The sequence below is a fragment of the Oncorhynchus nerka genome, linkage group LG10 (genome assembly GCF_034236695.1).
Source record: "Oncorhynchus nerka isolate Pitt River linkage group LG10, Oner_Uvic_2.0, whole genome shotgun sequence".
Classification (NCBI taxonomy): Eukaryota; Metazoa; Chordata; class Actinopteri; order Salmoniformes; family Salmonidae; genus Oncorhynchus; species Oncorhynchus nerka.
In genome coordinates this window covers 78,950,301-78,975,980 of record NC_088405.1, presented here as the reverse complement: position 1 = coordinate 78,975,980, position 25,680 = coordinate 78,950,301, and the positions used below count along the sequence as shown (strand labels likewise).

Below are 25,680 nucleotides of genomic sequence, written 5' to 3'. Positions count from 1 at the left end.
GACTAGTTACCGAAAGGTTGAAAGTTCAAATCCCCGAGCTGACAAGGTACAAATCTGACGTTCTGCCCCTGAACAGGCAGTTAACCCACTGTTCCTAGGCCGTCATTGAAAATAAGAATTTGTTCTTAACTGACTTTCCTAGTTAAATAAATGTAAAATAAAAAATTAATACATTTCTGGAAAACCTGGGAATTTTGCAACCCTAGTAGTTGAGTGTTGACTTCTTACCAGCAGACATGGCCATGGTTGTGCCAGCCACCATGCCCATGGCCATATGGCCGTTGGAGCGGGGCTGTTGGACAGGGGCAGGGTAGAGGGCGTTGGGGAGGCTGTTGGGCTGCACCACCGTGGTGTGGTGGATGACGTGAGGCTGAGCCGCATACATCGGCTGTGTGTAGTACGCACCCTGAGAGAAAGAGAAGAAAAGAGAGGAATGTTTTTGGAATGCTTTGGCAATATTAAATATGGAAAAATGTAGAATTTGGCTTCTCTTACTTTTGTAGCAGAGCTAATTTTACACAGCAAGCTAGCTGCCTAATAATCCCCAAAAAAGTAGAGAATGGTCATCAATCATCTTATAAGCAGGTACAGTAGGTGATATTGTCAAACAGACAGCCAACCCCAGTGAGTAGAAAGCAGGTCCTTACCTGAGCGTAGAGGTTCTGTTGGGGATAGGCACTTCTGATGGGGTACATGGCCGTCTGGTAGGGGTTAGGGGACGGGGAATAGGGAGGGGGCGCCCCATTGGACTGACCAGGGGGGACCTTGTAGGGCGTCCCAGCAGTGTATCCTGGATAAGATAAGAGAGATAGGGAGAGGGAAGGATGGAAAGAGAGAAAGCAAGAGAGAGGGAGAGAAAGAGAGAAAGCAAGAGAGGGAAAGTCATGGAGAAAAAAGCAAGAGAGAGAGTAAGAGAGAGATCAAGCCGGCAGAGGGAAAGATGGAGAAAGAGAAAGCAAAAGAGAGGGAGACAGAAAGAGAGAGAGAACATGTGGTGAGTGAGACCTAGTTTCAGTTTCCAGATCATTTTCAGTTGTCATGACATTCAGAATGTCTCATTGGTGGAGGAGAACAGTTAGGACTGACAGTGCTCCTTTACAAAATACATGTAGCCTCCAAGATACTGTGGGGCAAAAAATTATTTAGTCAGCCACAACTTGTGCAAGTTCTCCCACTTAACAAGATGAGAGAGGCCTGTAATTTTCATCATAGGTACTATAACTATGACAGACAAAATGAGAAAAAAAATCCAGAAAATCACATTGTAGGATTTTTAATGAATTTATTTGCAAATTATGGTGGAAAATAAGTATTTGGTCACCTACTAACAAGCAAGATATCTGGCTCTCACAGACCTGTAACTTCTTCTATAAGAGGCTCCTCTGTCCTCCACTCGTTACCTGTATTAACTTCTTCGATATAGGGGGCGCTCTTTTAATTTTTGGATAAAAAAACATTCCCGTTTTAAACAAGATATTTTGTCACGAAAAGATGTTCGACTATGCATATAATTGACAGCTTTGGAAAGAAAACACTCTGACGTTTCCGAAACTGCTAAGATATTATCTGTGAGTGCCACAGAACTGATGCTACAGGCGAAACCAAGATGAAATTTCCAACAGGAAATGCCCCAGATTTTGAAGGCGCTGTGTTCCAATGTCTCCTTATATGGCTGTGAATGCGCAAGGAATGAGCCTACACTTTCTGTCGTTTCCCCAAGGTGCCTGCAGCATTGTGACGTATTTGTAGGCATATCATTGGAAGATTGACCATAAGAGACTACATTTACCAGGTGCTCGCTTGGTGTCCTCCGTTGCAATTATTGCGTAATCTCCAGCTGCGTGCATTTTCCCATTTGCTTCAGAGGAGAAACCCAACTGCCACGAATGACTTATCATCGAATAGATATGTGAAAAACACCTTGAGGATTGATTCTAAACTACGTTTGCCATGTTTCTGTCGATATTATGGAGTTAATTTGGAAAAAAGTTTGGCGTTGTAATGACTGAATTTTCTGGGGGTTTCCTTAGCCAAACGTGATGAACAAAACGGAGCGATTTCTCCTACACAAATAATCTTTTTGGAAAAACTGAACATTTGCTATCTAACTGAGAGTCTCCTCATTGAAAATATCCGAAGTTCTTCAAAGGTAAATTATTTTATTTGAATGCTTTTCTTGTTTTTGTGAAAATGTTGCCTGCTGAATGCTAGGCTTAATGCTATGCTAGCTATCAATACTCTTACACAAATGCTTGTGTAGCTATAGTTGAAAAGCATATTTTGAAAATCTAAGATGACAGTGTTGTTAACAAAAGGCTAAGCTTGTGAGCCAATATATTTATTTCATTTCATTTGCGATTTTCATGAATAGTTAACGTTGCGTTATGCTAATGAGCTTGAGGCTATGATTACGCTCCCGGATACAGGATTGCTCGACGCAAGAAGTTAATGGCACCTGTTTGAACTTGTTATCAGTATAAAAGACACCTGTCCACAACCTCAAACAGTCACACTCCAAACTCCACTATGGCCAAGACCAAAGAGCTGTCAAAGGACACCAGAAACAAAATTGTAGACCTGCACCAGGCTGGGAAGACTGAATCTGCAATAGGTAAGCAGCTTGGTTTGAAGAAATCAACTGTGGGAGCAATTATTAGGAAATGGAAGACATACAAGACCACTGACAATCTCCCTCGATCTGGGGCTCCACGCAAGATCTCAGTTGTGGGGTCAAAATGATCACAAGAACAGTGAGCAAAAATCCCAGAACCACACGGGGGGACCTAGTGAATGACCTGCAGAGAGCTGGGACCAAAGTAACAAAGCCAACCATCAGTAACACACTACGCCGCCAGGGACTCAAATCCTGCAGTGCCAGACGTGTCCCCCTGCTTAAGCCAGTACATGTCCAGGCCTGTCTGAAGTTTGCTAGAGAGCATTTGGATGATCCAGAAGAAGATTGGGAGAATGTCATATGGTCAGATGAAACCAAAATATAACTTTTTGGTAAAAACTCAACTCATTGTGTTTGGAGGACAAAGAATGCTGAGTTGCATCCAAAGAACACCATGCCTACTGTGAAGCATGGGGGTGGAAACATCATGCTTTGGGGCTGTTTTTCTGCAAAGGGACCAGGACGACTGATCCGTGTACAGGAAAGAATGAATGGGGCCATGTATCGTGAGATTTTGAGTGAAAACATCCTTCCATCAGCAAGGGCATTGAAGATGAAACGTGGCTGGGTCTTTCAGCATGACAATGATCCCAAACACACCGCCCGGGCAACAAATGAGTGGCTTCGTAAGAAGCATTTCAAGGTCCTGGAGTGGCCTAGCCAGTCTCCAGATCTCAACCCCAAAAAAAATCTTTGGAGGGAGTTGAAAGTCCGTGTTGCCCAGCAACAGCCCCAAAACATCACTGCTCTAGAGGAGATCTGCATGGAGGAATAGGCCAAAATACCAGCAACAGTGTGTGAAAACCTTGTGAAGACGTACAGAAAACCGTTTGACCTCTGTCATTGCCAACAAAAGGTATATAACAAAGTATTGAGATAAACCTAGTCGGGTACACTTAGCTGAAATCTCTTTTGAGGACCTAGTCAGAGTACACTTAGCTGAAGTCTCTTATGAGGACCTAGTGAAAAGCAGTCTCTTGAGGACCTAGTCGGGTAAACACTTAGCTGAAGTCTCTTATGAGGACCTAGTCGGGTACACTTAGCTGAAGTCTCTTATGAGGAAAAGTCAGAGTACATTAGCTGAAGTCTCTTATGAGGACTTAGTCGGGTACACTTAGCTGAAGTCTCTTATGAGGACCTAGTCAGGGTACACTTAGCTGAAGTCTCTTATGAGGACCTAGTCACAAGCTGAAGTCTCTTTGGAAAAACGGGGAACATTTGCTGAAGTCTCTTATGAGGACCTAGTCGGTTCTTCAAAGGTAAACTTAGCTGAAGTCTCTTATGAGGACCTAGTCGGGTACACTTAGCTGAAGTCTCTTTTGAGGACCTAGTCGGGGTACACTTAGCTGAAGTCTCTTATGAGGACCTAGTGTACATGCTGAAGTCTCTTATGAGGACCTAGTCGGGGTACACTTAGCTGAAGTCTCTTATGAGGACCTAATCGGGTACACTTAGCTGAAGTCTCTTATGAGGACCTTCGGGTACACTTAGCTGAAGTCTCTTTGAGGACCTAGTCTACACTTAGCTGAAGTCTCTTATGAGGACCTAGTCGGGGTACATTAGCTGAAGTCTCTTATGAGGACTTAGTCATTACACTTAGCAGAAGTCTTCTTATGAGGACCTAGTCAGGGTACACTTAGCTGAAGTCTCTTATGAGGACCTAGTCGGGTACACTTAGCTGAAGTCTCTTTCGAGGACCTAGTCGGGGTACACTTAGCTGAAAGAGTACCTAGTCGGGGTACACTTAGCTGAAGTCTCTTATGAGGACCTAGTCGGGTACACTTAGCTGAAGTCTCTTTTGAGGACCTAGTCGGGGTACACTTAGCTGAAGTCTCTTATGAGGAAATCGGGTACACTTAGCTGAAGTCTCTTATCAAAGGAACCTAGTCAAGTACACTTAGCTGAAGTCTCTTATGAGGACCTAGGGGTACACTTAGCTGAAGTCTCTTATGAGGACCTAGTCGGGTACACTTAGCTGAAGTCTCTTATGAGGACCTAGTCAGAGTACACTTAGCTGAAGTCTCTTATGAGGACCTAGTCAGGTACACTTAGCTGAAGTCTCTTTTGAGGACCTAGTCAGAGTACACTTAGCTGAAGTCTCTTTTGAGGACCTAGTCAGTAACTTAGCTGAAGTCTCTTATGAGGACCTAGTCGGGTACACTTAGCTGAAGTCTCTTATGAGGACCAGTCGGGGACACTTAGCTGAAGTCTCTTTTGAGGACCTAGTCGGGTACACTTAGCTGAAGTCTCTTATGAGGACCTAGTCGGGTACACTTAGCTGAAGTCTCTTGAGGACCTAGTCGGGTACACTTAGCTGAAGTCTCTTATGAGGACCTAGTCGGGTACACTTAGCTGAAGTCTCTTATGAGGACCTAGTCAGAGTACACTTAGCTGAAGTCTCTTTTGAGGACCTAGTCGGGTACACTTAGCTGAAGTCTCTTATGAGGACCTAGTCGGGTACACTTAGCTGAAGTCTCTAATGAGGACCTAGTCAGAGTACACTTAGCTGAAGACTCTTTTGAGGACCTAGTCGGGGTACACTTTTGAAGTCTCTTATGAGGACCTAGTCGGGTACACTTAGCTGAAGTCTCTTATGAGGACCTAGGAAAGAACACTTAGCTGAAGTCTCTTATGAGGACCTAGTGGGGGTGAGGAAACTGAAGTCTCTTATGAGGACTTAGTTTACACTTAGCTGAAGTCTCTTATGAGGACCTAGTCAGGGTACACTTAGCTGAAGTCTGAATGAGGACCTAGTCGGGTACACTTAGCTGAAGTCTCTTTCGAGGACCTAGTCGGGGTACACTTAGCTGAAGTCTCTTATGAGGACCTAAGGGCACTTAGCTGAAGTCTCTTATGAGGACCTAGTCGGGTACACTTAGCTGAAGTCTCTTTTGAGGACCTAACGGGGTACACTTAGCTGAAGTCTCTTATGAGGACCTAGTCGGGTACACTTAGCTGAAGTCCTTATGAGGACCTAGTCAGAGTACACTTAGCTGAAGTCTCATGAGGACCTAGTCGGGGTACACTTAGCTGAAGTCTCTTATGAGGACCTAGTCGGGTACACTTAGCTGAAGTCTCTTATGAGGACCTAGTCAGAGTACACTTAGCTGAAGCTCTATGAGGACCTAGTCAGGTACACTTAGCTGAAGTCTCTTTTGAGGACCTAGTCAGAGTACACTTAGCTGAAGTCTCTTTTGAGGACCTAGTCAGAGTACACACTTAGCTGAAGTCTCTTATGAGGACCTAGTCGGGTACACTTAGCTGAAGTCTCTTATGAGGACCTAGTCGGGTACACTTAGCTGAAGTATTTTTGAGGACCTAGTCGGGGTACACTTAGCTGAAGTCTCTTATGAGGACCTAGTCGGGTACACTTAGCTGAAGTCTCTTGAGGACCTAGTCGGGTACACTTAGCTGAAGTCTCTTATGAGGACCTAGTCAGAGTACACTTAGCTGAAGTCTCTTATGAGGACCTAGTCAGGTACACTTAGCTGAAGTCTCTTTTGAGGACCTAGTCAGAGTACACTTAGCTGAAGTCTCTTTTGAGGACCTAGTCAGAGTACACTTAGCTGAAGTCTCTTATGAGGACCTAGTCGGGTACACTTAGCTGAAGTCTCTTATGAGGACCTAGTCGGGTACACTTAGCTGAAGTATTTTTTGAGGACCTAGTCGGGGTACACTTAGCTGAAGTCTCTTATGAGGACCTAGTCGGGTACACTTAGCTGAAGTCTCTTATGAGGACCTAGTCGGGTACACTTAGCTGAAGTCTCTTTTGAGGACCTAGTCGGGGTACACTTAGCTGAAGTCTCTTATGAGGACCTAGTCGGGTACACTTAGCTGAAGTCTCTTGAGGACCTAGTCGGGTACACTTAGCTGAAGTCTCTTATGAGGACCTAGTCGGGTACACTTAGCTGAAGTCTCTTATGAGGACCTAGTCAGAGTACACTTAGCTGAAGTCTCTTTTGAGGACCTAGTCGGGTACACTTAGCTGAAGTCTCTTATGAGGACCTAGTCGGGTACACTTAGCTGAAGTCTCTAATGAGGACCTAGTCAGAGTACACTTAGCTGAAGACTCTTTTGAGGACCTAGTCGGGGTACACTTAGCTGAAGTCTCTTATGAGGACCTAGTCGGGTACACTTAGCTGAAGTCTCTTATGAGGACCTAGTCGGGGTACACTTAGCTGAAGTCTCTTATGAGGACCTAGTCGGGGTACACTTAGCTGAAGTCTCTTATGAGGACTTAGTCGGGGTACACTTAGCTGAAGTCTCTTATGAGGACCTAGTCAGGGTACACTTAGCTGAAGTCTCTTATGAGGACCTAGTCGGGTACACTTAGCTGAAGTCTCTTTCGAGGACCTAGTCGGGGTACACTTAGCTGAAGTCTCTTATGAGGACCTAGTCGGGGTACACTTAGCTGAAGTCTCTTATGAGGACCTAGTCGGGTACACTTAGCTGAAGTCTCTTTTGAGGACCTAGTCGGGGTACACTTAGCTGAAGTCTCTTATGAGGACCTAGTCGGGTACACTTAGCTGAAGTCTCTTATGAGGACCTAGTCAGGGTACACTTAGCTGAAGTCTCTTATGAGGACCTAGTCGGGGTACACTTAGCTGAAGTCTCTTATGAGGACCTAGTCGGGTACACTTAGCTGAAGTCTCTTATGAGGACCTAGTCAGAGTACACTTAGCTGAAGTCTCTTATGAGGACCTAGTCAGGTACACTTAGCTGAAGTCTCTTTTGAGGACCTAGTCAGAGTACACTTAGCTGAAGTCTCTTTTGAGGACCTAGTCAGAGTACACTTAGCTGAAGTCTCTTATGAGGACCTAGTCGGGTACACTTAGCTGAAGTCTCTTATGAGGACCTAGTCGGGTACACTTAGCTGAAGTATTTTTTGAGGACCTAGTCGGGGTACACTTAGCTGAAGTCTCTTATGAGGACCTAGTCGGGTACACTTAGCTGAAGTCTCTTGAGGACCTAGTCGGGTACACTTAGCTGAAGTCTCTTATGAGGACCTAGTCGGGTCACTTAGCTGAAGTCTCTTATGAGGACCTAGTCGGGTACACTTAGCTGAAGTCTCTAATGAGGACCTAGTCAGAGTACACTTAGCTGAAGACTCTTTTGAGGACCTTGCGTCTTTTGTGTGACTAAAAATACCCTACACTAATTTCCAAGCAGCTTAATGGTTTTATTAGCATATGAAGGATATTTGCCTTTGAAATTGGAGAACATCGACTGGTATTTCCTTCAATTAATAAAATGCATAATTTTGCAATGGATTTTTTCTTTCCTGGACAATTTGGTCGGCAACTATTTTATTTATCAGTGTGGCATTTTTTTTGAGGGGGGGGGGGCAGCATTTACCGGCTAACAGAAACCCTGCTGCGTGCATACTGTGTATGTATGTGTGAGAGTGCATGAGTGCAAACGTGTGTGTGAGTATGTCTGTGTAAATACATATCTGTGTGTGTAGAGTACATAGGGTCATATTTACTGAAAGCTGCGGCTGAGGCCTGGTACTGGCGGCCCTCTGAGCCTGCGTCCATGGCCAGGTCATAGGAGCCCTCTGGGCCCACTGCAGCACCGGAGGCCTGGGGCCAGCCCTGCTTCACCAGCAGCACTGTCCCAGACACAAACACAGAGAGATTACACACACACACACACACACACACACCCTCACACACGTAGAACACAGAGACAGATATAGAAGATAGACAAGGATAGATAGTAATAAAACACACACAGCATGCAAATGAACTCACGCAAGCACGCACATAGAGAATACACACAGAGTAGACAGAGTTTACAGTACACACCTGGTTGCTAGTGAAAGTCTACACACCTCTTGCACAGTCTTTATATTTTGTTGCCTTAAAATTAAATCTAAAAAGGGAATAACTTAAAGAGTTTTTTTCTACCGATCTACATAACCTCCTCCACATGTTCAATGTGAAAGAAAACTATATGAAATGTTCTCTTATTGTTGTGGCAGCATCATGTTATGGGTATACTTATCACCGGCAGAGATTGGGAGTCGGTCACGATCAAAAGAAATATGAAGGGAGCAAAGACCAGATTTAAATGGGAGGAAACCCTGCCTCAGTCTTCTGAAAACCTTTTATTTTTCAGCAGAACAATTAAAAATGTTAATGTCAAAGACACACCAGAATGTCTTTCCAATTGGTGTTCCTAAGTGGTCAATTCTAAGTCCTGTCTTAAATGTGCTTGAAAATCAGAGACAAGGTATGAATATTGCTGTCCATCAATGATTCCCAACCAAATGTACTTAACTTGAGCAATTTTGACAAAGACAATGGATATATGTTGCACTAAGAGTTGTACAAAGTTGGTAGAATCTTGTTCCAAATGATTCACATCTGTAATGGCTGCCAAAAGGTCCACCAAGTATTAACTCTGGGGGGTGAAGACATAGGCAATCAAGACATTTACATTTTTGTTATTCATTTGGAAAAAATGTACTTTGAAAATGGTGTAGGTGGTGTACATAAAATGTTATACATTTTTTGTATTTAATTTAAAGGCAGCAAAATGTGAATGCTGGGCAAGGGGTTTGTAGACTTTCACCAGACACTGTATACATACGCACAAACAGAGTACACACACACACAGAGAACAGAAATAGAGTACATACAGTATCAGTCAAAAGTTTGCACATTCAAGTTTTTTTTTGTTTTTTTTAAACTATTTTCTGCATTGTAGAAAAATAGTTTAGACATCTGAACTATGAAATAACACATATGAAATCATGTATTAACCAAAAAAGTGTTAAACAAATAAAAACATTTGAGATTGATTCTTCAAAGTATCCACCCTTTGCCTTGATGACATTCTCTGGAATGCTTTTCCAACAGTCTTGAAGGAGTTTCCACATATACTGAGCACTTGATGGCTGCTTTTCCTTCACTCTGCGGTCTAACTCATTCCAAACAATCTTAATTGGGTCGAGGTCGGGTGATTGTGGAGGCCAGGTCATCTGATGCAATACTCCATCACTCTCCTTCTTGTTCAAATAGCCCTTACATAGCCTGGAGGTTTGTTTTGGGTCATTGTCCTGTTGAAAAACAAATGATAGTCCCACTAAGCACAAGATGGGATGGCGTATCGCTGCAGAATGCTGTGGTAGCCATGCTGGTTAAGTGTGCCTTGAATTCTAAATAAATCACAGACATTGTCACCAGCAAAGGACCCCCACACCATCCTCTTCCATGCTTCATGGTGGGAACCACACATGCAGAGATCATCCGTTCACCTACTCTGTGTCTCACAAAGACACGGCAGTTGGAACCAAAAATCTCAAATTTGGACTCAGATTTCCACCGGTCTAATGTCCATTGCTGGTTGGCCCAAGCAAGTCTCTTCTTCTTATCGGTGTCTTTTAGTAGTGGTTTCTTTGCAGCAATTTGACCATGAAGGCCTGATTCATGCAGTCTCCTCCTCAGAGGCTGGTAACTCCAATGAACTTATCCTCTACAGCAGAGATAACTCTGGGTCTTCCCTTCATGTGGATGTTCTCATGAGAGCCAGTTTCATCATAGTGCTTGATGGTTTTTGCGACTACACTCGAAGAAACTTTCAAAGTTCTTGAAATGTTCCGGATTGACTGACCTTCATGACTTAAAGTAATGATGGACTGTCATTTGTATTTGCTTATTGGAGCTGTTCTTGCCATAATATGGACTTGGTCTTTTACCAAATAGGGCTATCTTCTGTATACCACCATTACCTTGTCACAACACAACTGATGGGCTCAAACACATTAAGGAAAGAAATTCCACAAATTAACTTTTAACAAGGCACACCTGTTAATTGAACTGCATTCCAGGTGACTACCTCATGAAGCTGGTTGAGAGAATGCCAAGAGTGTACAAAGCTGTCATCAAGACAAAGGGTTGCTACTCTGAAGAATCTCAAGTATATTGTGATTTGTTTAATAACTTTTTGGTTACTACATGATTCCATGTGTGTTATTTCATAGTTTTGATGTCTTCACTATTATTCTACAATATAGAAAATAGTCCAAATAAAGACAAACCCTGGAATGAGTAGGTGTGTCCAAACTTTTGACTGGTACTGTACACAAAAACAGAGTGCACACACACACACACACACACACACACACACACACACACACACACACACACACACACACACACACACACACACACACACACACACACACACACACACACACACACACACACACACAATACATAACATTTCACACATTCAACACACTGACATACAAGCATAAACACACACACACCTTCCATCCATTCAATTGTCTAACTTGGGCTTAATTTCGGACACATTATCTTATGTTTCATGCCTAGTGAACATGACCCAGCCCAGTAACGGCAGTGCTGCAGGGCACTGTAGGGCGACAACATGACCCAGCCCAGTAACGGCAGTGCTGCAGGGCACTGTAGAGCAACAACATGACCCAGCCCAGTAACGGCAGTGCTGCAGGGCACTGTAGAGCGACAACATGACCCAGCCCAGTAACGGCAGTGCTGCAGGGCACTGTAGAGCGACAACATGACCCAGCCCAGTAACGGCAGTGTTGCAGGGCACTGTAGGGCGACAACATGACCCAGCCCAGTAACGGCAGTGTTGCAGGGCACTGTAGAGCGACAACATGACCCAGCCCAGTAACGGCAGTGCTGCAGGGCACTGTAGAGCGACAACATGACCCAGCCCAGTAACGGCAGTGCTGCAGGGCACTGTAGAGCGACAACATGACCCAGCCCAGTAACGGCAGTGTTGCAGGGCACTGTAGGGCGACAACATGACCCAGCCCAGTAACGGCAGTGTTGCAGGGCACTGTAGGGGGACAACATGACCCAGCCCAGTAACGGCAGTGTTGCAGGGCACTGTAGGGCGACAACATGACCCAGCCCAGTAACGGCAGTGCTGCAGGGCACTGTGACCCAGCCCAGTAAGCAGTGCTGCAGGGCACGACAACATGACCCAGCCCAGTAACGGCAGTGTTGCAGGGCACTGTAGAGCGACACATGACCCAACCCAGTAACGGCAGTGCTGCAGGGCACTGTAGAGCGACAACATGACCCAGCCCAGTAAAGGCAGTGCTGCAGGGCACTGTAGAGCGACAACATGACCCAGCCCAGTAACGGCAGTGCTGCAGGGCACTGTAGAGCGACAACATGACCCAGCCCAGTAACGGCAGTGCTGCAGGGCACTGTAGGGCGAGAACATGACCCAGCCCAGTAACGGCAGGGCTGCAGGGCACTGTAGAGCGACAACATGACCCAGCCCAGTAACGGCAGTGCTGCAGGGCACTGTAGAGCGACACATGACCCAGCCCAGTAACGGCAGTGCTGCAGGGGCACTGTAGGGCGACAACATGACCCAGCCCAGTAACGGCAGTGCTGCAGGGCACTGTAGGGCGACAACATGACCCAGCCCAGTAACGGCAGTGCTGCAGGGCACTGTAGGGCGACAACATGACCCAGCCCAGTAACGGCAGGGCTGCAGGGCACTGTAGGGCGACAACATGACCCAGCCCAGTAACGGCAGTGCTGCAGGGCACTGTAGAGTGACAACATGACCCAGCCCAGTAACGGCAGTGCTGCAGGGCACTGTAGGGTGACAACATGACCCAGCCCAGTAACGGCAGTGCTGCAGGGCACTGTAGGGTGACAACATGACCCAGCCCAGTAACGGCAGGGCTGCAGGGCACTGTAGAGCGACAACATGACCCAGCCCAGTAACGGCAGTGCTGCAGGGCACTGTAGAGCGACAACATGACCCAGCCCAGTAACGGCAGTGCTGCAGGACACTGTAGAGCGACAACATGACCCAGCCCAGTAAAGGCAGTGCTGCAGGGCACTGTAGGGTGACAACATGACCCAGCCCAGTAACGGCAGTGCTGCAGGGCACTGTAGAGCGACAACATGACCCAGCCCAGTAACGGCAGTGCTGCAGGGCACTGTAGAGCGACAACATGACCCAGCCCAGTAACGGCAGTGCTGCAGGGCACTGTAGAGCGACAACATGACCCAGCCCAATAACGGCAGTGCTGCAGGGCACTGTAGAGCGACAACATGACAGCTCTTACTGCCCTACTTCACTCCACTCTCTAATGATCAAACCCTCTGGAGCTCCAGGAGAAATGCAGTAAAACCAGACTGCGCATAAGAAATATGGATCACCACAAACCACAACACAAACTACTAGCTACCAGAGCTAGGGTCAATTCCATTTCAGCTCAGTCAATTCAGAAAGTAAACTGTAATTCCAGCTCCATTTTTTCTCACAGAGAAGCATTGAGGAAAATTTGAATTGAATACTTACTGAATTGAAAAGGAATCGACCCCAACCCTAGTACCTACCCAACCTTTGCCTCTCCGTGCACAGAGGTGGAGAGATGCATTCTATTGAAACTACATTATTTCATTCTAGCTAGCACAAGGAGATGCTAGAGAGACCAACACTTCTTCTAGCCATCTCAACGACAAACAGTATTACCGTATTTACGGTAATAAAATGCCAAACAACCCCAGGTTATATCACTTTCACTAACTGACAGACATCTCAAGCCATCCTCTAACAACAAAGGGCAATGTAACCACAGCCATACGAAGAATTGTTTATCACAATAAATCAGAAAATAAATCAGGAATCATCTTATTAACAGTAATTCTAAAGTCATTCTCAAGTTCACACCAAAACACAACATTACACACAGACACATTTCTGTACAGAACGTTCTAGAGCACTGTGTGGATACAATATGAACAAAGCCTCTCTAGCAGCTCTACATAAGAGTTCTCAAGGCACTGTGAAGGCTCTGGGGTGAAGTTTCCTGTAGGTACAGATCTAGGATCAGCTTTCCCTCCCCCAATCTTAACCTTGACTGGTGAAAATGTTAAACTGACCCAGAGTCTAGGGGAAACTTCTCATGACATACATGTGGATAAGACACAGAGAGAGAGAATATGTTTGAGTGTGTGTGTGTGTGTGTGCGCATGTGGGTATTTTTTTTACCTTTGAGTAGATTGCACCGCCAATCTGATTCATATAGTGTGTGTTGTATCACGTATATATATTCTTACCTTGGGGGATAGAGTGGACTGCTGGTTTGATCAAAATGCGTGTGCGCTTGTGTGCATGTCTGTGTGATTGCGTGGCATATTTGTGTGTGCATGCGTGCAAGTTTGTGTGTGCTTGTTTGTGCGTGCATGCATTTTTGCTTGTGTGTGTTCTTACCTGGGGGATAGCCTGGACTGCCAGTCTGGTAGAGGTTGGGTGTATAGGTAGGAGTCTGAGCATAACCTGCAGGATAGCCTGAGGACAGAGAACAGAGGCCTTTCAGAACATCATTGCCTGGGTGTGTGTGTGTGTGTGTGTGTGTGTGTGTGTGTGTGTGTGTGTGTGTGTGTGTGTGTGTGTGTGTGTGTGTGTGTGTGTGTGTGTGTGTGTGTGTGTGCAGCATGGCTGTGTGTGTGTGTGTGTGTATGTAAGTACATGCAAGTTAACATATGAGTGGATGTGTATGTGTTGTAAGATGAAAGGTCAAAGGTAGGACAGCACAGAGACAGTGTTGGTCCAGAGTGCCTGTGTGGATGGTATAATCACATGTTATTACTCTATGGAGCCTCCATCTCTCCACATCCACATCACAGTGATTTACAGCGCAGCCCACCCTCCTGCGCCTGGTTCATAAAACAATTGGCCAGGACACTGCAGTGGATGCAGCCCATCCATATAGGTTGGATGTCAGTGATTGCGTGGAGTTGCTGACAGTTCAGATAAGATAAGGTTGAAGTCTCCTGGGTTGTATTCATTAGGGTACCGACTGAAAGAAAACAGACTGAAACAGGGAGCGACTACCTGAACTTGTTCAATATAAGAAATGCTTGCTTTCGTTTTACGTTGCAAAACATTTAGTTTTGTCTTAATTAATGAATATGACACTGGTTCAGTTTCAATGGGACGTATTGAGGTACTTGGTGACTCATAGGTGATCTTATATCAAAGGAAATAGGAAGGAAGTGCTTTAGAAGAGGAAACGTGCCATCCAGGAACGGTAACTATAATCTTTTAAGCTATTATCTCTGAATAATACAGGTGCTATGAAGAGATTGAAATAAATCTGTCCACTTTGAGTGTTTGCTGCAGCTCGTTCCAGTCGCTAGCTGCAGCGAACTGAAAAGACGAGCGACCAAGTGATGTGTGCGCTTTGGAACCTTTAACAGAATGTGACTGGCAGAACGGGTGTTGTATGTGGAGGATGAGGGCTGCAGTAGATATCTCAGATAGGGGGAGTGAGGCCTAAGAGGGTTTTATAAATAAGCATCAACCAGTGGGTCTTGCGACGGGTATACAGAGATGACCAGTTTACAGAGGAGTATAGAGCGCAGTGATGTGTCCTATAAGGAGCATTGATGGCAAATCTGATGGCCGAATGGTAAATAACATCTAGCCGCTCGAGAGCACCCTTACCTGCCGATCTATAAATTACATCTCCGTAATCTAGCATGGGTAAAATGGTCATCTGAATCAGGGTTAGTTTGGCAGCTGGGGTAAAAGAGGAGTGATTACAATATAGGAAACCAAGTCTAGATTTAACTTTAGCCTGCAGTTTTGATATGTGCTGAGAAGGACAGTGTACCGTCTAACCATACTCCCAAATACTTGCATGAGGTGACTACCTCAAACTCTAAACCCTCAGAGGTAGTAATCACACCTGCGGGGAGAGGGGCATTATTCTTACCAAACCACATGACCTTTGTTTCGGAGGTGTTCAGAACAAGGTTAAAGGGTAGAGAAATCTTGTTGGACACTAAGAAAGCTTTGTTGTAGAGTGTTTAACACAAAATCCGAGGAGGGGCCAGCTGAGTATAAGGCTATCATCTGCATATAAATGGATGTGAGAACTTCCTACTTCCTGAGCTATGTTGTTGATATAAATTGAAAAGAGCGTGGGGCCTAGGATCAGGCCTTGGGGTACTCCCTTGGTGACAGGCAGTGGCTGAGACAGCAGATGTTCTGACTTTAAACACTGCACTCTTTGAGAGAGGTAGTTAGCAAACCAGGCCAAAGACCCCTTAGAGACACCAATACTCCTTAGCCAGCCCACAAGAATGGAATGGTCTACCATATCAAAAGCTTTGGCCAAGTCAATAAAAATAGATGCACAACATTACTTAGAATCAAGGGCAATGGGGACATCATTGAGGACCTTTAAGGTCGCAGTGACACATCCATAACCTGAGCGGAAACCAGATTCCATACCAGAAAGAATACTGTAGACATCAAGAAAGCCAGTCAGTTGATTATTTACATTATTTTCCAACACTTTTGATAAACAGGGCAAAATAGAAGTAGGCCTATAACGGGATCAGCTTGATCTCCCCTTTAATTAAAGGATGAACCGTGGCTGCCTTCCAAGCAATGGGAACCTCCCCAGAAAGGAGAGACAGGTTAAAAAAGGTCAGAGATAGGCTTGGCGACGATATAGGGGAAACAACCTTGAAGAAGAAAGGGTCTAAACCATATGACCCAGATGTTTTTTTGGGGTCAAGTTTCAGGAGCTCCTTTAGCACCTCGGATTCAGTGACCGCCTGCAGGGAGAAACTTTGTAGCGTGGCAGAGGAAAAAAAGGGAGGAGCATCGGGGATAGTCGCATTAGAAGCGGTAGGAGAAGAGGAAATATTGGACCGGCAAGGAGGCATGGCTGAGTCAAATAGGAATCCTGACTTCATGATGTGGTGACTAAAGAGCTTAGCCATGTGCTTCTTGTCAGTAACAACCACATCATCAACATTAAGGGACATAGGCAGCTGTGAGGAGGAGGGTTTATTCTCCAGATCTTTAACCGTTTTCCAGAACATCTTGGGGTTTGACCCACAGAGAGAGAACTGCTCCTTAAAGTAACTAAATTTGGCCTTCCGGATAGCCTAAGCACACTTATTTCTCATTTGCCTGAACGAGACCCAGTCAGCCTGAGTATGAGTGTGCTGAGCCTTTCGCCAAATTAAATTCTTGAGGTGGAGTAACTCTGCATGATCACGGTCGAACCAGGGGCTGAACCTGTTTTTAATTCAACATTTCTTTATGGGGGCGTGTTTGTTAACAATACCATTGAAAATATAAAAAAGAAGGTCCAAGCTTCTTCAACAGAGGGGCTCAAGCTGATTCTATACCATTTTACAGAGGCCAGTTCATGAAGGAAGTCTTGATCATTGAAGTTTTTTTGCAAGCGTTTATGACAAATCAGGACAGGTCGTTTCACTGATCAGCCATTACGAACACAGGCTGTGAAACAGTGATCACAAAGGTCATTACAGAAAACACCAGACTGATACCAATGAGGATTATTTCTGAGGATAACAGAGGAGAGTAGCCTTTTCTGGATGTTTGGAGTCATACCTTGTGGGATTGGTAATAATCCGAGAAATATTTAGGGAGTCCCATTGCTTTTGGACTTGGTCAGGTGGTTTATGTACGTCCCCGTTTAGGCCAACTAGCAGGACAATTTCAGACTTAGTGTAAGGGGCCAGGAGAAAGCTTAGGGCAGGTAGGGTACAGGCCGGTACTGATGGAGGACGATAGCACACAGCAACAGTCAAAAAATAGCTATTTGAAAGTTTAGTGCACAAAACCAGCAAATCAAAATGTTTAGGGACAGACTTGCTGGAGACAACCGCGCACTGAAGGTGATCCTTGGTAAAGATTGCCACTCCCACACCTTTGAAAGACCTGTCTTGCCGAAAAAAACACTCTTTCTTAACCACGTCTCAGTAATGACCAACACATCTGGATTGGAGCTGTGAATCTACACTTTGAATTTATCCATTTTAGGTAATAAACTTCTAGATATTAACGTGCAGAAAACCCAGGCTTTTACGAGAGCAGAAATCAGTGAAGCACATATCAGAGTACAAGTCAGAATTGGGGCTAGCAACAGTAGCCATCAGGGTGTACATGCACATTTCTAGATATCATCAGCAGTAATACAATCAGGGCATGGCAGAGGACAGGGAGAGCTCTGCAGTGCTGATTTATGACATTTGAATGTGCATTAGATGGCAACAAGATCCTACTGTAGAGCAATTTCATCAGGTAACATGAATACAAAGCCGGTGAGAGGTGGTTAGAATAGGATGGTAGGCCAACAGTCTGTGTAACCAATAGAGAGTCACTTTCTGAAGGCACTGTATGTCTCAGTTAGGTCACACAGAGTGATCAGATCCACCTAAAGGGAATGTTCTCAATAATACTTAATGGGCATAGAACAAGGCCTGTCCTCGTAAGTATTCATGACCACTTGTCACCCTAGAGAAAGACTGAGTCCCAAATGGTACCCTATCCCTATAAACAGTAGTGAACTTATATTGACCAGGGCCCATAGGGTGGAAATCAGATGGAAACTTAAAGGCACACAGCATTTTCCTGGAAATTGAAAATAAGCGGTTGGTAGGTCTGTGAGAGCCAGAAATCTTGCTTGTTTGTAGGTGACAAAAAAAATATTTTCCACCATAATTTGCAAATAAATTCATTATAAATCCTACAATGTGATTTTCTGGATTTTTTTTCTCATTTTATCTGTCATAGTTTAAGTGTACCTATGATGAAAATTACAGGCCTCTCTCATCTTTTTAAGTGGGAGAACTTGCCCAATTGGTGGCTGACTAAATACTTTTTTGCCCCACTGTAAAAGCAGTTGACATCGAGAGGATTTTTTTTTTTGCACCCAGGAAATGGCTAAGCGATTTCTTTATATTGCACCTTAAAATAATATAGAAGAGAAACATTTACTTTATGTTAGGCAGCCTAAATGGAAAATAAGGGGTTGGGAAGATGTAGCGAATGAGAAAATATTTACTGAAAATCAAATCAAATCAAATTTTATTTGTCACATACACATGGTTAGCAGATGTTAATGCGAGTGTAGCGAAATGCTTGTGCTTCTAGTTCCGACAATGCAGTGATAACCAACAAGTAATCTATCTAACAATTCCAAAACTATACACAGTGTAAGGGGATAAAGAATATGTACATAAGGATATATGAATGAGTGATGGTACAGAGCAGCATACAGTAGATGGTATCGAGTACAGTATATACATATGAGATGAGTATGTAGACAAAGTAAACAAAGTGGCATAATTAAAGTGGCTAGTGATACATGTATTACATAAGGATGCAGTCGATGATGTAGAGTACAGTATATACGTATGCATATGAGATGAATAATGTAGGGTAAGTAACATTATATAAGGTAGCATTGTTTAAAGTGGCTAGTGATATATTTACATCATTTCCCATCAATTCCCATTATTAAAGTGGCTGGAGTTGGGTCAGTGTCAATGACAGTGTGTTGGCAGCAGCCACTCAATGTTAGTGGTGGCTGTTTAACAGTCTGATGGCCTTGAGATAGAAGCTGTTTTTCAGTCTCTCGGTCCCAGCTTTGATGCACCTGTACTGACCTCGCCTTCTGGATGATAGCGGGGTGAACAGGCAGTGGTTCGGGTGGTTGATGTCCTTGATGATCTTTATGGCCTTCCTGTAACATCGGGTGGTGTAGGTGTCCTGGAGGGCAGGTAGTTTGCCCCCGGTGATGCGTTGTGCAGACCTCACTACCCTCTGGAGAGCCTTACGGTTGAGGGCGGAGCAGTTGCCGTACCAGGCGGTGATACAGCCCGCCAGGATGCTCTCGATTGTGCATCTGTAGAAGTTTGTGAGTGCTTTTGGTGACAAGCCGAATTTCTTCAGCCTCCTGAGGTTGAAGAGGCGCTGCTGCGCCTTCTTCACGACGCTGTCAGTGTGAGTGGACCAATTCAGTTTGTCTGTGATGTGTATGCCGAGGAACTTAAAACTTGCTACCCTCTCCACTACTGTTCCATATGTGGATAGGGGGGTGTTCCCTCTGCTGTTTCCTGAAGTCCACAATCATCTCCTTAGTTTTGTTGACGTTGAGTGTGAGGTTATTTTCCTGACACCACACTCCGAGGGCCCTCACCTCCTCCCTGTAGGCCGTCTCGTCGTTGTTGGTAATCAAGCCTACCACTGTTGTGTCGTCCGCGAACTTGATGATTGAGTTGGAGGCGTGCGTGGCCACGCAATCGTGGGTGAACAGGGAGTACAGGAGAGGGCTCAGAACGCACCCTTGTGGGGCCCCCGTGTTGAGGATCAGCGGGGAGGAGATGTTGTTGCCTACCCTCACCACCTGGGGGCGACCGGTCAGGAAGTCCAGTACCCAGTTGCACAGGGCGGGGTCGAGACCCAGGGTCTCGAGCTTGATGACGAGCTTGGAGGGTACTATGGTGTTGAATGCCGAGCTGTAGTCGATGAACAGCATTCTCACATAGGTATTCCTCTTGTCCAGGTGGGTTAGGGCAGTGTGCAGTGTGGTTGAGATTGCATCGTCTGTGGACCTATTTGGGCGGTAAGCAAATTGGAGTGGGTCTAGGGTGTCAGGTAGGGTGGAGGTGATATGGTCCTTGACTAGTCTCTCAAAGCACTTCATGATGACGGAAGTGAGTGCTACGGGCGGTAGTCGTTTAGCTCAGTTACCTTAGCTTTCTTGGGAACAGGAACAATGGTGGCCCTCTTGAAGCATGTGGGAACAGCAGACTGGTATAGGGATTGATTGAATATGTCCGTAAACACACCGGCCAGCTGGTCTGCGCATGCTCTGAGGGCGCGGCTGGGGATGCCGTCTGGGCCTGCAGCCTTGCGAGGGTTAACACGTTTAAATGTCTTACTCACCTCGGCTGCAGTGAAGGAGAGACCGCATGTTTTCGTTGCAGGCCGTGTCAGTGGCACTGTATTGTCCTCAAAGCGGGCAAAAAAGTTATTTAGTCTGCCTGGGAGCAAGACATCCTGGTCCGTGACTGGGCTGGGTTTCTTCTTGTAGTCCGTGATTGACTGTAGACCCTGCCACATGCCTCTTGTGTCTGAGCCGTTGAATTGAGATTCTACTTTGTCTCTGTACTGACGCTTAGCTTGTTTAATAGCCTTGCGGAGGGAATAGCTGCACTGTTTGTATTCGGTCATGTTGCCAGACACCTTGCCCTGATTAAAAGCAGTGGTTCGCGCTTTCAGTTTCACGCGAATGCTGCCATCAATCCACGGTTTCTGGTTAGGGAATGTTTTTATCGTTGCTATGGGAACGACATCTTCAACGCACGTTCTAATGAACTCGCACACCGAATCAGCGTATTCGTCAATATTTTTATCTGACGCAATACGAAACATGTCCCAGTCCACGTGATGGAAGCAGTCTTGGAGTGTGGAGTCAGCTTGGTCTGACCAGCGTTGGACAGACCTCAGCGTGGGAGCCTCTTGTTTAAGTTTCTGCCTGTAGGCAGGGATCAACAAAATGGAGTCGTGGTCAGCTTTTCCGAAAGGGGGGCGGGGCAGGGCCTTATATGCGTCGCGGAAGTTAGAGTAACAATGATCCAAGGTTTTACCACCCCTGGTTGCGCAATCGATATGCTGATAAAATTTAGGGAGTCTTGTTTTCAGATTAGCTTTGTTAAAATCCCCAGCTACAATGAATGCAGCGGATAAATGGTTTCCAGTTTGCAAAGAGTTAAATAAAGTTTGTTCAGAGCCGTCGATGTGTCTGCTTGGGGGTGGATATATAAGGCTGTGATTATAATCGAAGAGAATTCTCTTGGAAGATAATGCGGTCTACATTTGATTGTGAGGAATTCTAAATCAGGTGAACAGAAGGATTTGAGTTCCTGTATGTTTCCTTCATCACACCATGTCTCGTTAGTCATGAGGCATACGCCCCCGCCACTCTTCTTACCAGAAAGATGTTTGTTTCTGTCGGCGCGATGCGTGGAGAAACCCGTTGGCTGCACCGCATCGGATAGCGTCTTCCCAGTAAGCCATGTTTCCGTGAAGCAGAGAACGTTGCAGTCTCTGATGTCCCTCTGGAATGCTACCCTTGCTCGGATTTCATCAACCTTGTTGTCAAGAGACTGGACATTGGCAAGAAGAATGCTGGGGAGTGGTGCGCGATGTGCCCTTGTCCGGAGTCTGACCAGAAGACCGCTACGTTTCCCTCTTTTTCGGAGTCGTTTTCTTGGGTCGCTGCATGCACTGCATGCGATCCATTCCGTTGTCCTGTTTGTAAGGCAGAACACAGGATCCGCGTCGCGGAAAACGAAGGTTAGTATAACGGGTTTCGTAGGTGGAAGGAGAGGAGGACCAAAGCGCAGTGTCGTATGTGTTCATGATATATTTTAATGAAATATCACTGGACACAGAAAACAAAAGGAACAAGAGAAATAAATGAAAACCGACACAGTCCCGTGTGGAACAAACACTGACACGGAAAAATAATCACCCACAAAACACAGGTGGGAAAAGGCTACCTAAGTATGATTCTCAATCAGAGACAACGAACAACACCTACCTCTGATTGAGAACCATACCAGGCCAAACACATAAACACAACATAGACTACCCACCCCAACTCACGCCCTGACCAAACTAAAACAAAGACGTAACAAAGGAACTAAGGTCAGAACGTGACAGTTAGGATAGGCCTACTGTATATATTATAAATGTATGCGTTATCTATTCTCTAATGTCAGGTGGTATTGGTATTCCATTTAAAGGAGAAAAAAAAGATGAATTACATAATTGGTATGACTATGAATTGTACTGATCACATAGCAATCACACTAAAACAAAGTAGCCTATTATTGGAAATAACAAAGCACGCAGGAGCAGCCATTGTGTGTGTGTGTGTGTGTCTCCTTCCTAAGGCTACACACCACCCACACAGCCAGATCTGGCCGACCGACCGACCGCACACACTCACCGATCGATCGACCGACCCACACACACACACACACACACACACACACACACACACACACACACACACACACACACACACACACACACAGTCAGAGCCAGAGCCAGAGCCAGAGCCAGAGCCAGAGCCAGAGCCAGAGCCAGAGCCAGACCCCACACCTTACTAATTAGCCTCTGTATTTATGGAACAGTGTGACTGTGGACTAAATGTGAGCAAAAGAGAAGCAGCCTAAGACAATTAGGGAGAGAGAAGAGGGAGGGAAAAACAGAGGAACAGAGGGAAGGAAGAATGTAGGGAGGGAGGGATGGAGTGAGGAACAGAGGAAGGGAGGAATGGAGGGAGGGACAAAGGGAGGGAGGAATAGAGGGAAAGAGGAATGGAGGGAAGGAGGAACGGAGGGAGGAATGGAGGGATGGAGGAAAGGAGGGTATAACAGAGGGAAGAACGGAGGGAGTGGACGGAGGATGGAGGGAGGGACAGAGGAATGGAGGGAAAGAGGGAGGGAGGAACAGACGGAGGGAGTGGAGGGATTCCTACTGTCAGCAGTATCTGAGATGCACCTGCTGCTCACCGGTAGCTCACCTGTGTTCCCTAGAAATGCTGTTTAGAATTAAAAATATTTGTACCAACACACTGAAGAAAGCTGCAAAGCCGAAACATCTGTGTAAGCCATCCCTGATGCAGTGAATTTTTAAAAAAAAAAATTAAGTAAAGCTTTATGCAATATCTTTTGGAGTGCAGACCCATCCCACTTTTTTGCTTATTTGAATTTATAGGTTTTACGCCACAAACACCATTTTGGGTGAGCGCGATAGTCCTCTTTTAATTATCAGTATCTGAGATGACATAGAGGGGGCCCCAAACGCACTCCCTTGGTCCCCTGTCCCCAGGATGTGTGTGTGTTTGTGTGTGTATGCTCCTGCGTGTGTATCCCCCGGCCTCCCGCCACACAGACTCCATCACAAAAGGCTACTGCAACCACTGCAGGTGTCTGTCCTTTCTCTTAACTCGCTGATCAGCTGCAGCCTAAGGTTGAACAGCAATGCATTATGGGTACAAATAAGCGACAAGAGAGAAAGAGAGAGACCATTGAGAGCTGAGAGCACCTTTAAAATAAACTCCCTGTTATCAAAGCCGGTGCTGTTGTAACAGCTTGGCCAATGAATCACTAACCGAGTGGCAGTAACGGGCCCTGCCCCCTCGAGCCAGTGGAGGAAAGCACCACCAGTGTAATCACATTTCTATTTCCACACTCTCTTCCCTTTTCTTGTCTTCCTGCATTTCTTTTTTTCCCGCCGGTCTTTGTACACGCCATGTGAATACTACATTTTCACACAGACAGATCATTCAATGCATAGACTCATCCAGCGATGACTGCACTCATAGCTGCGGGAAGTAGGTTGGGGGTGGGGGTGTATCATCTATATTGGTCCCCTAATACAGGACTAGTAAAGGCCCAGTGCACTACTTTTGGGAATAAAATGTAAACAAAATGTATTTGAGTGCTTACCAGCATTTGAGTCTGATAATTATCTGTACAACAGTGAATCTGATAATACTTGTGGAATATAAAAATACTTGCTTGGTATACAATATGTTTTCCAGTTTCTTGAAATACTTGACAAATGCAACTTATTTCTATGTAAAAGCTGAAATCATCTATTCATTCCTTTTCCATTTTATCCAGAGCATCTTACCGTAGTGAGTATATACATTTTCATACTTGTCCCCTGTGGGAATCAAACCGACAACCCTAGCATTACAAGTGCCATGCTCCACCAACTGAACCACATCATCACACCACATCAGCACAAACCACTTGAAATCTCAATTAGAGGTCGACCGATTATGATTTTTCAACGCCGATACCGATTATTGGAGGACCAAAAAAGCCGATACCGATTAGATCGGACAATTTTTTATTTTTTGTAATAATGATAATTACAACAATACTGAATGAACACTTATTTTAACTTAATATAATACATCGATAAAAATCAATTTAGCCTAAAAAAATAATGAAACATGTTCAATTTTAAAAAAGCTAACGTTTAAGTTCCTTGCTCAGAACATGAGAACATATGAAAGCTGGTGGTTCCTTTTAACATGAGACTTCAATATTCCAAGATAAGAGGTTATAGGTTGTAGTATTTATAGGACTATTTCTCTCTATACCATTTGTATTTCATATACCTTTGACAATTGGATGTTCTTATAGGCACTTTAGTATTGCCAGTGTAAAAGTATAGCTTCCGTCCCTCTCCTCGCCCCTATCTGGGCTCAAACCAGGAACAAATCGACAACAGCCACTCTCGAAGCATCGTTTCCCATCGCTCCACAAAATCCGCAGCCCTTGCAGAGTAAGGGGAACAACTACTCCATGTCTCAGAGCGAGTGACGTTTGAAACGCTATTAGCACGCACCCCGCTAACTAGCTAGACATTTCACATCGGTTACACCAGCCTAATCTCGGGAGTTGATAGGCTTGAAGTCATAAACAGCTCAATGCTTGAAGCACAGCGAAGAGCTGCTGGCAAAACGCATGATAGTGCTGTTTGAATGAATGCTTACGAGCCTGCTGGTGCCTACCACAGCTCATTCAGACTGCTCTATCAAATATCAAATCATAGACTTAATTATAACATAACAACATACAGAAATACGAGCCTTTGGTCATTAATATGGTCGAATCCGGAAACTATCATTTCGAAAACAAAACGTTTATTATTTCAGTGAAATACGGAACCGTTCCGTATTTTATCTAACGGGTGGCATCCCTAAGTCTAAATATTGCTGTTACATTGTAACCTTCAATGTTATGTCATAATTACGTAAAATTCTGGCAAATTAGTTCGCAACGAGCCAGGTGGCCCAAACTGTTGCATATACCCTGACTCTGCATGCAATGAACGCAAGAGAAGTGACACAATTTCACCTGGTTAATATTGTCTGCTAACCTGGATTTCTTTTAGCTACATATGCAGGTTTAAAAATATATACTTCTGTGTATTGATTTTAAGGAAGGCATTGGTGTTTATAGTTAGGTAGTCGTGCTTTTTTCGCTAATGCACTTTTGTTAAATCATCCCCCGTTTGGCGAAGTTGGCTGTCTTTGTTAGGAAGAAAGAGTCTTCACACAGTTCGCAACGAGCCAGGCGGCCCAAACTGCTGCATATACTCTGACTCTGTTGCAA

At 45.0% G+C, this 25,680-nt stretch overlaps 1 protein-coding gene across 2 annotated transcripts in view; it reads right to left on the bottom strand.

The window, feature by feature from the left end:
* The window catches only part of LOC115136064 (protein FAM168A-like), a 52,723-nt gene that overhangs the window by 5,631 nt on the left and 21,412 nt on the right, over positions 1-25,680 (bottom strand). Inside the window, exons 3-6 of one of the 2 annotated variants that reach the window (XM_029671446.2) lie at positions 13,913-13,990; positions 8,160-8,285; positions 648-790; positions 229-406 (exon numbers count right to left, since the gene is read on the bottom strand). In XM_029671446.2, the coding sequence (XP_029527306.1) occupies positions 229-406; positions 648-790; positions 8,160-8,285; positions 13,913-13,990 (525 nt within the window). The remainder of the gene's footprint in view (positions 1-228; positions 407-647; positions 791-8,159; positions 8,286-13,912; positions 13,991-25,680) is intronic. The other variant, XM_029671447.2, reaches the window with a different exon arrangement.